The sequence below is a fragment of the Panthera leo genome, chromosome C1 (assembly GCF_018350215.1).
Source record: "Panthera leo isolate Ple1 chromosome C1, P.leo_Ple1_pat1.1, whole genome shotgun sequence".
In the NCBI taxonomy this organism is placed as follows: Eukaryota; Metazoa; Chordata; class Mammalia; order Carnivora; family Felidae; genus Panthera; species Panthera leo.
The window spans coordinates 77,557,214-77,570,295 of record NC_056686.1 but is presented as its reverse complement, the minus strand read 5'-3'; the positions used below and the strand labels follow the sequence as shown (position 1 = coordinate 77,570,295).

At 38.3% G+C, this 13,082-nt stretch overlaps 1 protein-coding gene across 1 annotated transcript in view; it reads right to left on the bottom strand.

Moving 5' to 3' along the window:
- EPHX4 (epoxide hydrolase 4) overlaps positions 1–13,082 on the bottom strand; it is a 46,668-nt gene that overhangs the window by 16,247 nt on the left and 17,339 nt on the right. The window contains exons 4-5 of the mRNA XM_042952823.1: positions 12,879–13,007; positions 3,041–3,144 (exon numbers count right to left, since the gene is read on the bottom strand). Of these exons, the coding sequence (XP_042808757.1) occupies positions 3,041–3,144; positions 12,879–13,007 (233 nt within the window). The remainder of the gene's footprint in view (positions 1–3,040; positions 3,145–12,878; positions 13,008–13,082) is intronic.

Sequence of the window (13,082 nt, the reverse complement as noted above, 5' to 3'; positions counted from 1 at the left end):
GTAGATCTAAATCACCTGCATCAGAATCATTAGGATTCTTGTTTAAAATGCAGATCCCTGGGAGCGACTGGGTGGCTCAGTCGGTTAAGCGTCAGGACTTTTGCTCAGGTCATGATAACCTAATTCGTAGTTTGAGACCCACAGCAGGCTCTCTTCTCTGCTCTCAGCACAGAGTCTGCTTAAGAACCTCTGTCTGTCTGTCTCTCTCTCTTTCTGCCCCCCACTCTCTCCCCCACTCCCTCTCTCTCTCAAAAATAAACATTAAAAAATAAAATAAAATGCAGATCCCCGAACCCCCAAACACATCTGCAAAAATATGAAATGATTTATGCAAAAGGTGATTAATTGAAACATTATTTCCAGTAGCAAAAGACAGGAAATAAAAAATGTCCATCAGTGGGGCATTAGTTGAATAAACTATGATATAGCCACACAAGGGTGTATTATGCATTCTAACTACTCCAAGAGAAGATGGAGATGATTATGTGCTAATATAGAGTAGCTGACCCCCATGACATATCTTTAAGTGGGGGAAAAAATAGAAAGGGTGGAAAACAGTGTTTATAGTATGTTACCACCTTTTGTGTAAGAAGGAGTAGACAAATATATACACATGTCCTTATATTTTCAAAAAGAAACAATAAAAAAAAATGAAACAAAAATTAACCAGAATAGTTTCTGTGGAAGAGGGAGGAAATAAGATGGTAGGAAACAGAGGCCTAAGCAAGACCTCTCTGTGCCTTGTATTAGAGTTTTGACTTGAACCATATACATGCTTTTTACAAAATATGAAAGTTAAGTAAAATTCTGTGGTCCTAATTTTGCCTGGAAATATGAATAAGAACACATTATTTTTTTCTCTCTAAAAATTATGTATGTATAAATTCTGTCCAACAGAAAGATGTAGAAGCAATAAAAACCCAGTAACAATGATCACCTTGACACCCAGACCATTTCCGACTAATAGGAGCCAGAGTTCCTTCAATAAATGATTGATTCCAGATCTGGGGCAGGGAATAAAATATGACCCTAGGACATTAAGAAACTAAGCTATTACTGACTGAAGGATTTATGTCAAAAGGACATAGGAGCCAACGTGAAGGAGTTTCCACTTGCCTGTTATGCCATTTTGCCTAATATGAGACAATCTGAGCATCAAAAAGAATGACTGCAATTGAGTGATACATGTCAAATATATTTTTTAAAACTCATGAGCTCCTAATGATATAGCAAAAAAGAAAACTTCATTGGTTATCATTGGAAATTTCTAGGACACCGAGTCATTGCTCTGGAAGTTGTTTATAAAGATAAAGAATGAAGCATTTATCCTGCCATTCTTTTCTGTGAACTGTATTTCAGAATAACCAAACAGTAGATGCGGACCATTCTTCTTTAAGGAAGGATTCCAGTCAATAAAAGCAGGAAAAGATGATAGAAATAGAAAATCACCATTTTGCAGATTCTAATGAAATACAGATGTGGGCAATGATGATCAAGATGTGCTAAAATTATTTGGTGGCAGGTTGTTAGGAAGTTTAGATAAGCTGACAACTCATGAGCCCACTGGTCACTGTTAGTGTTACTAAAACTGAGACAACTAGACCTTATGTGCTTCCCTGATGTGATGCATTAGGAAATACACAGCACCACCTATGAGTATTCTTGTCAAATGAAAACTCAGTTTAACCAAGCCTCTAGATTAGTAGCATCCATGAAGCATGAGAAATAAGAATTAGCAGAAAAAGTTAAATAACACCATGATGAAGTAGTCAGCCAAATCCAAAATGTGGATCATCCCCCAGGACAAATGACCAAATTTCTTCAGGAAAAAAAAAAGTGTTAAAAAAATAAGAAGGAACTGTTATACACTGAAAAAACTACAACAATCAAATATAATGTGTGGACCTTGTTTGGCTCCTAATTCAAACAAATAAAGTGTACAAAGACAGTTGACCATAACCTGTTCAAAGATTAATAGTACCAGAGACTAATACTTAAATAGCAAATGAAGCTCTCATTTAGCAAATCTCTTGTTGGAAATTTTAACACAGTCTAAAATTTGTGCAGATTTTTTTGTACCCCAAATAAAGTTGTCCAAAACTGGAAAAAAAAAATAATTGAGACAGTTAAGGAAATTTGAATAGGTATTAAATGATAGTAAGGAGTAAGTATTCATCTTGTTAGGTTTGATAATGGCATTGGAGTTATGTTTTTAAAAAGTCCTTATCTGCAGAAGTTTTTCCAGGTAAAACAATATTGTCTTTTTTAAGCCTCCTTAAATATCTAATACCGTGTTAGGTATACAAAAAGCATTCAATAAACTTCCAAGAAATAGATACAATATATGACTCCTGGTTGTAGGTGTATAGGGTACACCAAACCCCTCATGTTTACTTTGTTTCAGGGTTTTGTTTGCACTCAAGGGCCTCGACTTCTGCCGTGTCAAATTCTCTCACCTGGTATTCATATTCCCTTGTCTCCCCATGGAATGTTCTCTAAAAAGAGGTTTGCCTATAGGGATACAGGCTCTCAACAAAAATTGAGCAACAACCAGGCACTCAAATATACAGAGACTGTAAAAATAAGTAAGCCTAAGATGAGGTCTTAGAAGCATTTATTAAATCTTAGCATTTGTCTATTTTTCTTTCTGAAGGATGGACTTTAAAATATTTTTCATTAAGAGTAATACATTATTTGCTTGACTTGCCTTTTTTTTTTCTTGCAAAAGAGGAAAAGCCTAACAGTGGACAGCAAATAACAATCAATAAATGATTATTTTAAACAAATGACATAAACAGGACCAGTTATTTCTTTTCTTTCCTTCTTTTTCTAGTGCTGCTGTCTATCTTTATTTTATTTTTAACTTCCTAACTATGTCATCCTCTTGGACTCCAGTTTTTCAACTTTATTATTGAGGTATAATTGACACATAACATTATATTAGTTTCAGGTATGCAACATAATGATTAAATATTTGTATAATTTCAAAAATGATCACTACAATAAATCTAGTTAACATCCATCACCATGTTTGACTTACCTTGAAATCATTTATTGAGAACATAAATTCTGGGAACCATGGTATTTGGAAGAAGTAATAATGGCTGGATTTGAACAGCTGGGCAGGGTGTCGTAAAATATATTCTGAAATTAAAATGCCATGTTAGACCTTATCCAAGGGGTATAAATTACTTACTATTGAAAGAGCTTCTTTTCAAGGCAATTTCACCTTTGAGATGATCCCATAAAAGAATCCACAAGTAAGCCTTCTGTATTTTTCTCTTTGGAACAATTTCTATGTTCTTATATTTTATTAGGGACATTTCTAGTATTTAGAAAATTTATAGCACTTTAAATAAAAAGAAAATTTCATTATATAAAGACTTGACTCAGAAGGGAACAGGAAACCCAAATGACATTGCCTTTTCTCCAAGGTTATTATCAGTGACCTCACACTTTCCCTAGAGATAAATGGGGAGGTAATTTTCTGTTGTTTAAAAGATTTTGTTTACAGGTGGATTTGAATACCTTATTAATTTGGCCTCAACAGAAACTAACATGTTTCCTATAAATTCATTTATGGATCTAGAAAATTCCTTCATTCAAGGAATATTTTAATATCTACTGTGTGTGAGGGGGTTTAGCAGTTAATAAGACAGAAGAGGTTCCCATTAATAAGGAATTTATACAATAAATAACGAATATTTAAAAAGATCACTTTAGATAGCAACAGTAATGAAAAGAAAATTAAAAGAAGGTAATCTGATTGAGAATTATTATTGGGTGATGTGGAGAGACTATTATTCAGCAGAGTGGTCATAATAGGCTTCTCTAGGTATACGAAGTGTGGACTGAGTCCTGAAGGGTAAGAGGGAGTCAGCCATGCAAAGATCTAGGAAAAAAAACCCAGGCACAAGGGGCCACCTGGGTGGCTCAGTTGGTTAAGCGTCCGACTTTGGCTCAGGTCATGATCTCTTGGTTTGTGAGTTTGAGCCCCCAGTAGGGCTCTGTGCTGACAGCTCAGAGCCTGAAGCCTGCTTTGGATTCTGTGTCTCCCTCCCTCTCTGCCTCTTCCCTGCTCAAAGTCTGCCTCTCTGTCTCTCAATAATAAATAAATGTTGGATTTCGATAGGAAGATGGCGGCGTAGGAGGACGCTGGGCTCACCGCGCGTCCTGCTGATCACTTAGATTCCACCTACACCTGCCTAAATAACCCAGAAAACCGCCAGAGGATTAGCAGAACGGAGTCTCCGGAGCCAAGCGCAGATGAGAGGCCCACGGAAAAGGGTAGGAAGTGCGGCGAGGCGGTGCGCGCTCCACGGACTGGTGGGAGGGAGCCGGGGCGGAGGGGCGGCTCGCCCGCCAAGCAGAGCCCCCGAGTCTGGCTGGCAAAAGCAGAGGGGCCTGACGGAGTGTGTTCCGACAGCAAGCGTGACTTAGCGTCTGGGAGGTCATAAGTTAACAGCTCTGCTCAGAAAGCGGGAAGGCTGGAGGACAAAGGGAGGGAGAGCTGCTGAGCCCCCGGACGACAGAGCTCAGTTTGGTGGGGAACAAAGGCGCTCACCAGCGCCATCTCCCCTGCCCATCCCCCAGCCAAAATCCCAAAGAGAACCAGTTCCTGCCAGGGAACTTGCTCGCTCAGCACAAACACCCAACTCTGTGCTTCTGCGGAGCCAAACCTCCGGCGGCGGATCTGACTCCCTCCCGCTGCCACAGGGCCCCTCCTGAAGTGGATCATCTAAGGAGAAGCGAGCTAAGCCTGCCCCTCCTGCCCCCGTGCACCTTGCCTACCCACCCCAGCTAATACGCCAGATCCCCAGCACCACAAGCCTGGCAGTGTGCAAGTAGCCCAGACGGGCTACGCCACCCCACAGTGAATCCCGCCCCTAGGAGAGGGGAAGAGAAGGCACACACCAGTCTGACTGTGGCCCCAGCGGTGGGCTGGGGGCAGACATCAGGTCAGACTGCGGCCCCGCCCACCAACTCCAGTTATACACCACAGCACAGGGGAAGTGCCCTGCAGATCCTCACCACTCCAGGGACTATCCAAAATGACCAAATGGAAGAATTCCCCTCAGAAGAATCTCCAGGAAATAACAACAGCTAATGAACTGATCAAAAAGGATTTAAATAATATAACAGAAAGTGAATTTAGAATAATAGTCATGAAATTAATCGCTGGGCTTGAAAACAGTATACAGGACAGCAGAGAATCTCTTGCTACAGAGATCAAGGGACTAAGGAACAGTCACGAGGAGCTGAAAAGTGCTTTAAACAAAATGCAAAACAAAATGGAAACCACGATGGCTAGGCTTGAAGAGGCAGAGGAGAGAATAGGTGAACTAGAAGATAAAGTTATGGAAAAAGAGGAAGCTGAGAACAAGAGAGATAAAAAAATCCAGGAGTATGAGGGGAAAATTAGAGAACTAAGTGATACACTAAAAAGAAATAATATACGCATAATTGGTATCCCAGAGGAGGAAGAGAGAGGGAAAGGTGCTGAAGGGGTACTTGAAGAAATTATAGCTGAGAACTTCCCTGAACTGGGGAAGGAAAAAGGCATTGAAATCCAAGAGGCACAGAGAACTCCCTTCAGACGTAACTTGAATCGATCTTCTGCACTACATACCATAGTGAAACTGGCAAAATACAAGGATAAAGAGAAAAGTCTGAAAGCAGCAAGGGATAAACGTGCCCTCACATATAAAGGGAGACCTATAAGACTCGTGACTGATCTCTCTTTTGAAACTTGGCAGGCCAGAAAGGATTGGCACGATATCTTCAGTGTGCTAAACAGAAAAAATATGCAGCCAAGAATCCTTTATCCAGCAAGTCTGTCATTTAGAATAGAAGGAGAGATAAAGGTCTTCCCAAACAAACAAAAACTGAAGGAATTTGTCACCACTAAACCAACCCTACAAGAGATCCTAAGGGGAATCCTGTGAGACAAAGTACCAGAGACATCACCACAAGCATAAAACATACAGACATCACAATGACTCTAAACCCGTATCTTTCTTTCAGTATAATAACACTGAATGTAAATGGATTAAATGCGCCAACCAAAAGACATAGGGTATCAGAATGGATAAAAAAACAAGACCCATCTATTTGCTGTCTACAAGAGACTCATTTTAGATCTGAGGACACCTTTAGATTGAGAGTGAGGGGATGGAGAACTATTTATCATGCTACTGGAAGCCAAAAGAAAGCTGGAGTAGCCATACTTATATCAGACAAACTAGACTTTCAATTAAAGGCTGTAACAAGAGATGAAGAAGGGCATTATATAATAATTACAGGGTCTATCCATCAGGAAGAGCTAACAATTATAAATGTCTATGCGCCGAATACCGGAGCCCCCAAATCTATAAAACAATTACTCATAAACATAAGCAACCTTATTGATAAGAATGTGGTAATTGCAGGGGACTTTAACACTCCACTTACAGAAATGGATATATCATCTAGACACATGGTCAATAAAGAAACAAGGGCCCTGAATGATACATTGGATCAGATGGACTTGACAGATATATTTAGAACTCTGCATCCCAAAGCAACAGAATATACTTTCTTCTTGAGTGCACATGGAACATTCTCCCAGATAGATCATATACTGGGTCACAAAACAGCCCTTCATAAGTTTACAAGAATTGAAATTATACCATGCATACTTTCAGACCACAATGCTATGAAGCTTGAAATCAACCACAAAAAAAAGTCTGGAAAACCTCCAAAAGCGTGGAGGTTAAAGAACACCCTACTAAAGAATGAGTGGGTCAACCAGGCAATTAGAGAAGAAATTAAAAAATATATGGAAACAAACGAAAATGAAAATACAACAATCCAAACGCTTTGGGACACAGCGAAGGCAGTCCTGAGAGGCAAATACATTGCAATCCAGGCCTATCTCAAGAAACAAGAAAAATCCCAAATACAAAATCTAACAGCACACCTAAAGGAAATAGAAGCAGAACAGCAAAGGCAGCCTAAACCCAGCAGAAGAAGAGAAATAATAAAGATCAGAGCAGAAATAAACAATATAGAATCTAAAAAAACTGTAGAGCAGATCAACGAAACCAAGAGTTGGTTTTTTGAAAAAATAAACAAAATTGACAAACCTCTAGCCAGGCTTCTCAAAAAGAAAAGGGAGATGACCCAAATAGATAAAATCATGAATGAAAATGGAATTATTACAACCAATCCCTCAGAGATACAAACAATTATCAGGGAATACTATGAAAAATTATATGCCAACAAATTGGACAACTTGGAAGAAATGGACAAATTCCTAAACACCCACACTCTTCCAAAACTCAATCAGGAGGAAATAGAAAGCTTGAACAGACCCATAACCAGCGAAGAAATTGAATCGGTTATCAAAAATCTCCCAACAAATAGGAGTCCAGGACGAGATGGCTTCCCAGGGGAGTTCTACCAGACATTTAAAGCAGAGATAATACCTATCCTTCTCAAGCTATTCCAAGAAATAGAAAGGGAAGGAAAACTTCCAGACTCATTCTATGAAGCCAGTATTACTTTGATCCCTAAACCAGACAGAGACCCAGTAAAAAAAGAGAACTACAGGCCAATATCTCTGATGAATATGGATGCAAAAATTCTCAATAAAATACTAGCAAATTGAATTCAACAGCATATAAAAAGGATTATTCACCATGATCAAGTGGGATTCATTCCTGGGATGCAGGGCTGGTTCAACATTCGCAAATCAATCAACGTGATACATCACATTAATAAAAGAAAAGATAAGAACCATATGATCCTGTCAATCGATGCAGAAAAGGCATTTGACAAAATTCAGAACCCTTTCTTAATAAAAACCCTGGAGAAAGTCGGGATAGAAGAAACATACTTAAAGATCATAAAAGCCATTTATGAAAAGCCCACAGCTAACATCATCCTCAATGGGGAAAAAATAAGAGCTTTTTCCCTGAGATCAGGAACACCACAGGGATGCCCACTCTCACCGCTGTTGTTTAATATAGTGTTGGAAGTTCTAGCATCAGCAATCAGACAACAAAAGGAAATCAAAGGCATCAAAATTGGCAAAGATGAAGTAAAGCTTTCGCTTTTTGCAGATGACATGATATTATACATGGAAAATCTGATAGACTCCACCAAAAGTCTGCTAGAACTGATACATGAATTCAGCAAAGTTGCAGGATACAAAATCAATGTACAGAAATCAGTTGCATTCTTATACACTAACAATGAAGCAACAGAAAGACAAATAAAGAAACTGATCCCATTCACAATTGCACCAAGAAGCATAAAATACCTAGGAATAAATCTAACCAAAGATGCAAAAGATCTGTATGCTGAAAACTATAGAAAGCTTATGAAGGTAACTGAAGAAGATATAAAGAAATGGAAAGACATTCCCTGCTCATGGATTGGAAGAATAAATATTGTCAAAATGTCAATACAACCCAAAGCTATCTACACATTCAATGCAATCCCAATCAAAATTGCACCAGCATTCTTCTCGAAACTAGAACAAGCAATCCTAAAATTCATATGGAACCACAAAAGGCCCCGCATAGCCAAAGTAATTTTGAAGAAGAAGGCCAAAGCAGGAGGCATCACAATCCCAGACTTTAGCCTCTACTACAAAGCTGTCATCATCAAGACAGCATGGTATTGGCACAAAAACAGACACATAGACCAATGGAATAGAATAGAAACCCCAGAACTAGACCCACAAACGTATGGCCAACTCATCTTTGACAAAGCAGGAAAGAACATCCAATGGAAAAAAGACAGTCTCTTTAACAAATGGTGCTGGGAGAACTGGACAGCAACATGCAGAAGGTTGAAACTAGACCACTTTCTCACACCATTCACAAAAATAAACTCAAAATGGATAAAGGACCTGAATGTGAGACAGGAAACCATCAAAACCCTAGAGGAGAAAGCAGGAAAAGACCTCTCTGACCTCAGCCGTAGCAATCTCTTACTTGACACATCCCCAAAGGCAAGGGAATTAAAGGCAGGAATGAATTACTGGGACCTTATGAAGATAAAAAGCTTCTGCACAGCAAAGGAAACAACCAACAGAACTAGAAGGCAACCAACGGAATGGGAAAAGATATTTGCAAATGACATATCGGACAAAGGGCTGGTATCCAAAGTCTATGGGGAGCTCACCAAACTCCACACCCGAAAAACAAATAACCCAGTGAAGAAATGGGCAGAAAACATGAATAGACACTTCTCTAAAGAAGACATCCGGATGGCCAACAGGCACATGAAAAGATGCTCAACGTCGCTCCTCATCAGGGAAATACAAATCAAAACCACACTCAGATATCACCTCACGCCAGTCAGAGTGGCCAAAATGAACAAATCAGGAGACTATAGATGCTGGAGAGGATGTGGAGAAACGGGAACCCTCTTGCACTGTTGGTGGGAATGCAAATTGGTGCAGCCGCTCTGGAAAGCAGTGTGGAGGTTCCTCAGAAAATTAAAAATAGACCTACCCTATGACCCAGAAATAGCACTGCTAGGAATTTACCCAAGGGATACAGGAGTACTGATGCGTAGGGGCACTTGTACCCCAATGTTTATAGCAGCACTCTCAACAATAGCCAAATTATGGAAAGAGCCTAAATGTCCATCAACTGATGAATGGATAAAGAAATTGTGGTTTATATACACAATGGAGTACTACGTGGCAATGAGAAAGAATGAAATCTGGCCTTTTGTAGCAACGTGGATGGAACTGGAGAGTGTGATGCTAAGTGAAATGAGCCATACAGAGAAAGACAGATACCATATGGTTTCACTCTTATGTGGATCCTGAGAAACTTAACAGAAACCCAAGGGGGAGGGGAATGAAAAAAAAAAAAAGAGGTTAGAGTGGGAGAGAGCCAAAGCATAAGAGACTGTTAAAAACTGAGAACAAACTGAGGGTTGATGGGGGGTGGGAGGGAGGGGAGGGTGGGGGATGGGTATTGAGGAGGGCACCTTTTGGGATGAGCACTGGGTGTTGTATGGAAACCAATTTGACAATAAATTTCATATATTGGAAAAAAAAAAAAAAAAGGCACAGAAAGGTCCTGCGCTTGGCACATTCAAGAAGCAGAAAAAACATCAGTGTGGATGGTGTAGTGAATGAGGAGAAGGAGGTGGCATGAGATGAATCAGAGAGCAAAGCAGAAGTCCAGTCAAGGAGGGCCAGAGGATATGGACTTTAAGTGCTTTGGGAAGACAATGAATCTTTAAACTGGAGAGTAGTGTAATCATACATATCAAGTGTGCATACTTGTTTCTTTTGCACTGTTTTTTAAAAATTTTCTTTGCTATAGAGGTAATTTTTTCTTATTTCTAATTTTGTAACTATATTTAATAACATGGTTGGAAATTTTAGAACTATAATTCTCAGGTAAGTGGAGCATCGTTATGTTATACTTTTTGTAAAATCATCATTGAACAAAATTTATTCAGCCCTGCATTAAGAGATATCACTATAATTAAGCAGAAAATATAGGCATATTTCTTGAAGACTTTGTATTAACCTGACTAGGGTTGAACTTATTATTGATAAAACAGTTCCAGAAATATTCCAAGAATATTCTTCCTGAAATGACCAATTACAACTTGTCCATACAGCAACATCACAATAACATTTATTCAAGGGTCCCGATCAATGGCTTAAGCAGGTAGCACAACTTCTGCTACCTAATGCAACTAAGGACAGTCTAGTGCATCTCAGTTTGATATTTGAAGCCTAAGCATCCATCTTGTCACCTCAACAGACATAGGACAATTGGGTATATCCAAAAATCAACTCCTACATTTATATTGTACAATATTTCAGTAGTCATGTTCCCTTTTCCCTTTTATGTAGTCATGTTTCCAACCTAGATATATGTTGTTCTGAGTTTTTTGTTCCCTAGTGGGCTGCTGAGGGTAACAGCAGCACCTGAAGCTCCTGAAGCAGTACCTGAAAACTTGACAAGGGTAAACAGGACAAGATTATAATTTTTTCCAAAAGTAAATAAAAATGTGCCTAGTAATGGTTCACAGGTCTGTGAACACTCTGAAGATTTTAAGAGTTCCCTTTATAGCAGAGGTTCTCAAAGTATAGTCCATGTGGACCTCTGGGAATCCCCAAGATTCATTACACTACTCAGACATTATTAGCTTTTCTCATCTGGTTGAGATTTGTGCTCATGGTACCAAAGCAATGGTAGATAAAGCCATTGCTGCCTGAGCACAAACCAAGACAGTGACACTGAACAATACGAGTAGTCATTATATTCTTCACCACCACACATTTGCAGCAAACAAATACAGAAATACATAAACTTAAGTGCCATTTTCACTTAGGAATGTTCTAGATAAAATAGCAAAAACCACTAATTTTAAATTTCAACTTTTGTGTACACAGCTTTCGGGTACCAAGATGAAACACAAAGAACACATAAAGCAGTTCTGTTGAACACCCAGATACAATGGTTGTCTCGAGGGATAGCATTTCTGCAGTTCTTTGCGTTGATTAGTTGAATTAGCTGCATTTTTTATGGAATACCATTTTTACATGAATGGATGACTAACAAATTATCATCAGTCAGACTTCAGTATCTGACAGTCTCTTGAAAATGAATGAAGTGAGCCTGTCACTTGAAGGAAAACAATCAACAGTATTTGTTGCCAATGACCAAATTCAAGCTTTCAAATGAAAATTAGAAGTTTGGAAGCATTTATTTGCTACTTTGAGCATGACAGCTTTGCAATACTCAATGACTTTTTGATGAAATTGGGGTGATATTAATGAATGTGGGTTCTTTGGTATAATATTACAAAATACGTCAACTTATGGAAGATCTGCATAACTCAATGAACCAATATCGTCCACTGCATGATGATGCAAAATCATGCATGGGTAAAAAAATCCATTCAAAGTGCTAAAGAGACTAATGGATTTTAATGTAACAGTACGAAAATCTCATTAATGTGACATTGGATTCTACATTGTTACTAACCTTTAAGAAATCACCAATTTTTGGGTTTGGTGTAGTATTAAAGAAGAAAATCCACAGTTATCTGAAAAGGCTATCAAAATACTCGTCCCTTTTCCAATTACAAATCTGTGAGGCCAGATTTCTTCATATACTTCAATTAAAACAACATATTGCAACAGATTGAATGTAGAAGCAGATGTGAGAATCCAGCTGTCTTCTATTAAGCCAAAAATTAAAGAGGTTTGCAAAAATGTAAAGCAATGACATTCTTCTCACTAAAATTGTGTTTTGGAAGATGTAGTTAGTTTTCATTAAAATGTTATTTATGTTAACAGTTACTGAATTTATTATTTTTTAATGAGTTAATAAAGAATTTTAAATTTTTTCCCATTTTTAATTTCTAGTATAGTAAATATTTATATATGTAACCCATATAAACACAAACTAAATGGGTCTTTAATAATTTTTAACAGTATAAAGGAGTCCTGAAACCAAAAATTTGAGAACTGCAGCTTTAAAGAATGCTGTCATTCCTGATAGCCCAAGCAGTCAGGCAAGAGGAGAATTTACGTCTAGGTTGTCAAGATTCATTACTGTCAAAATAGTGTCACTGCATTTTTCCCTTTATCCCTCTCGAAGTTAGCAGTAAAATGTCCTTCAAAAAATTAAAATAAAATTATGCTAGCAAATATGAAGCTACAATTTATCAGGCTCTTGAAGAATATTTAAAGCCAAGGTATCTGACATTGTCATGTGCTAATACCATATTTTAGTCATTTAATGAAAAAAATACTGATATTCAAATTTTGCTGTTTTTAATCCAAAGTGTCAGTGACAATAGTGAATTGTCACATTAACAAAGATGTTTTAATGAAAATTTAAACTCACCTGTAAATACATTTGGATGAGGGAAGTTAATAACAATAAGCTTCATCACCATTTCGGGAAAACAGATGGCAATTAGCCAAGCAATCATTCCCCCCCAGTCGTGGCCAATAAGAACACATTTGCTATATCCTGTAACGGAGAAAAAAATGTTGACATCTTTGAAAAGAAACAGGTGGATGCCTTATTACCTCATGTAAAATGGGT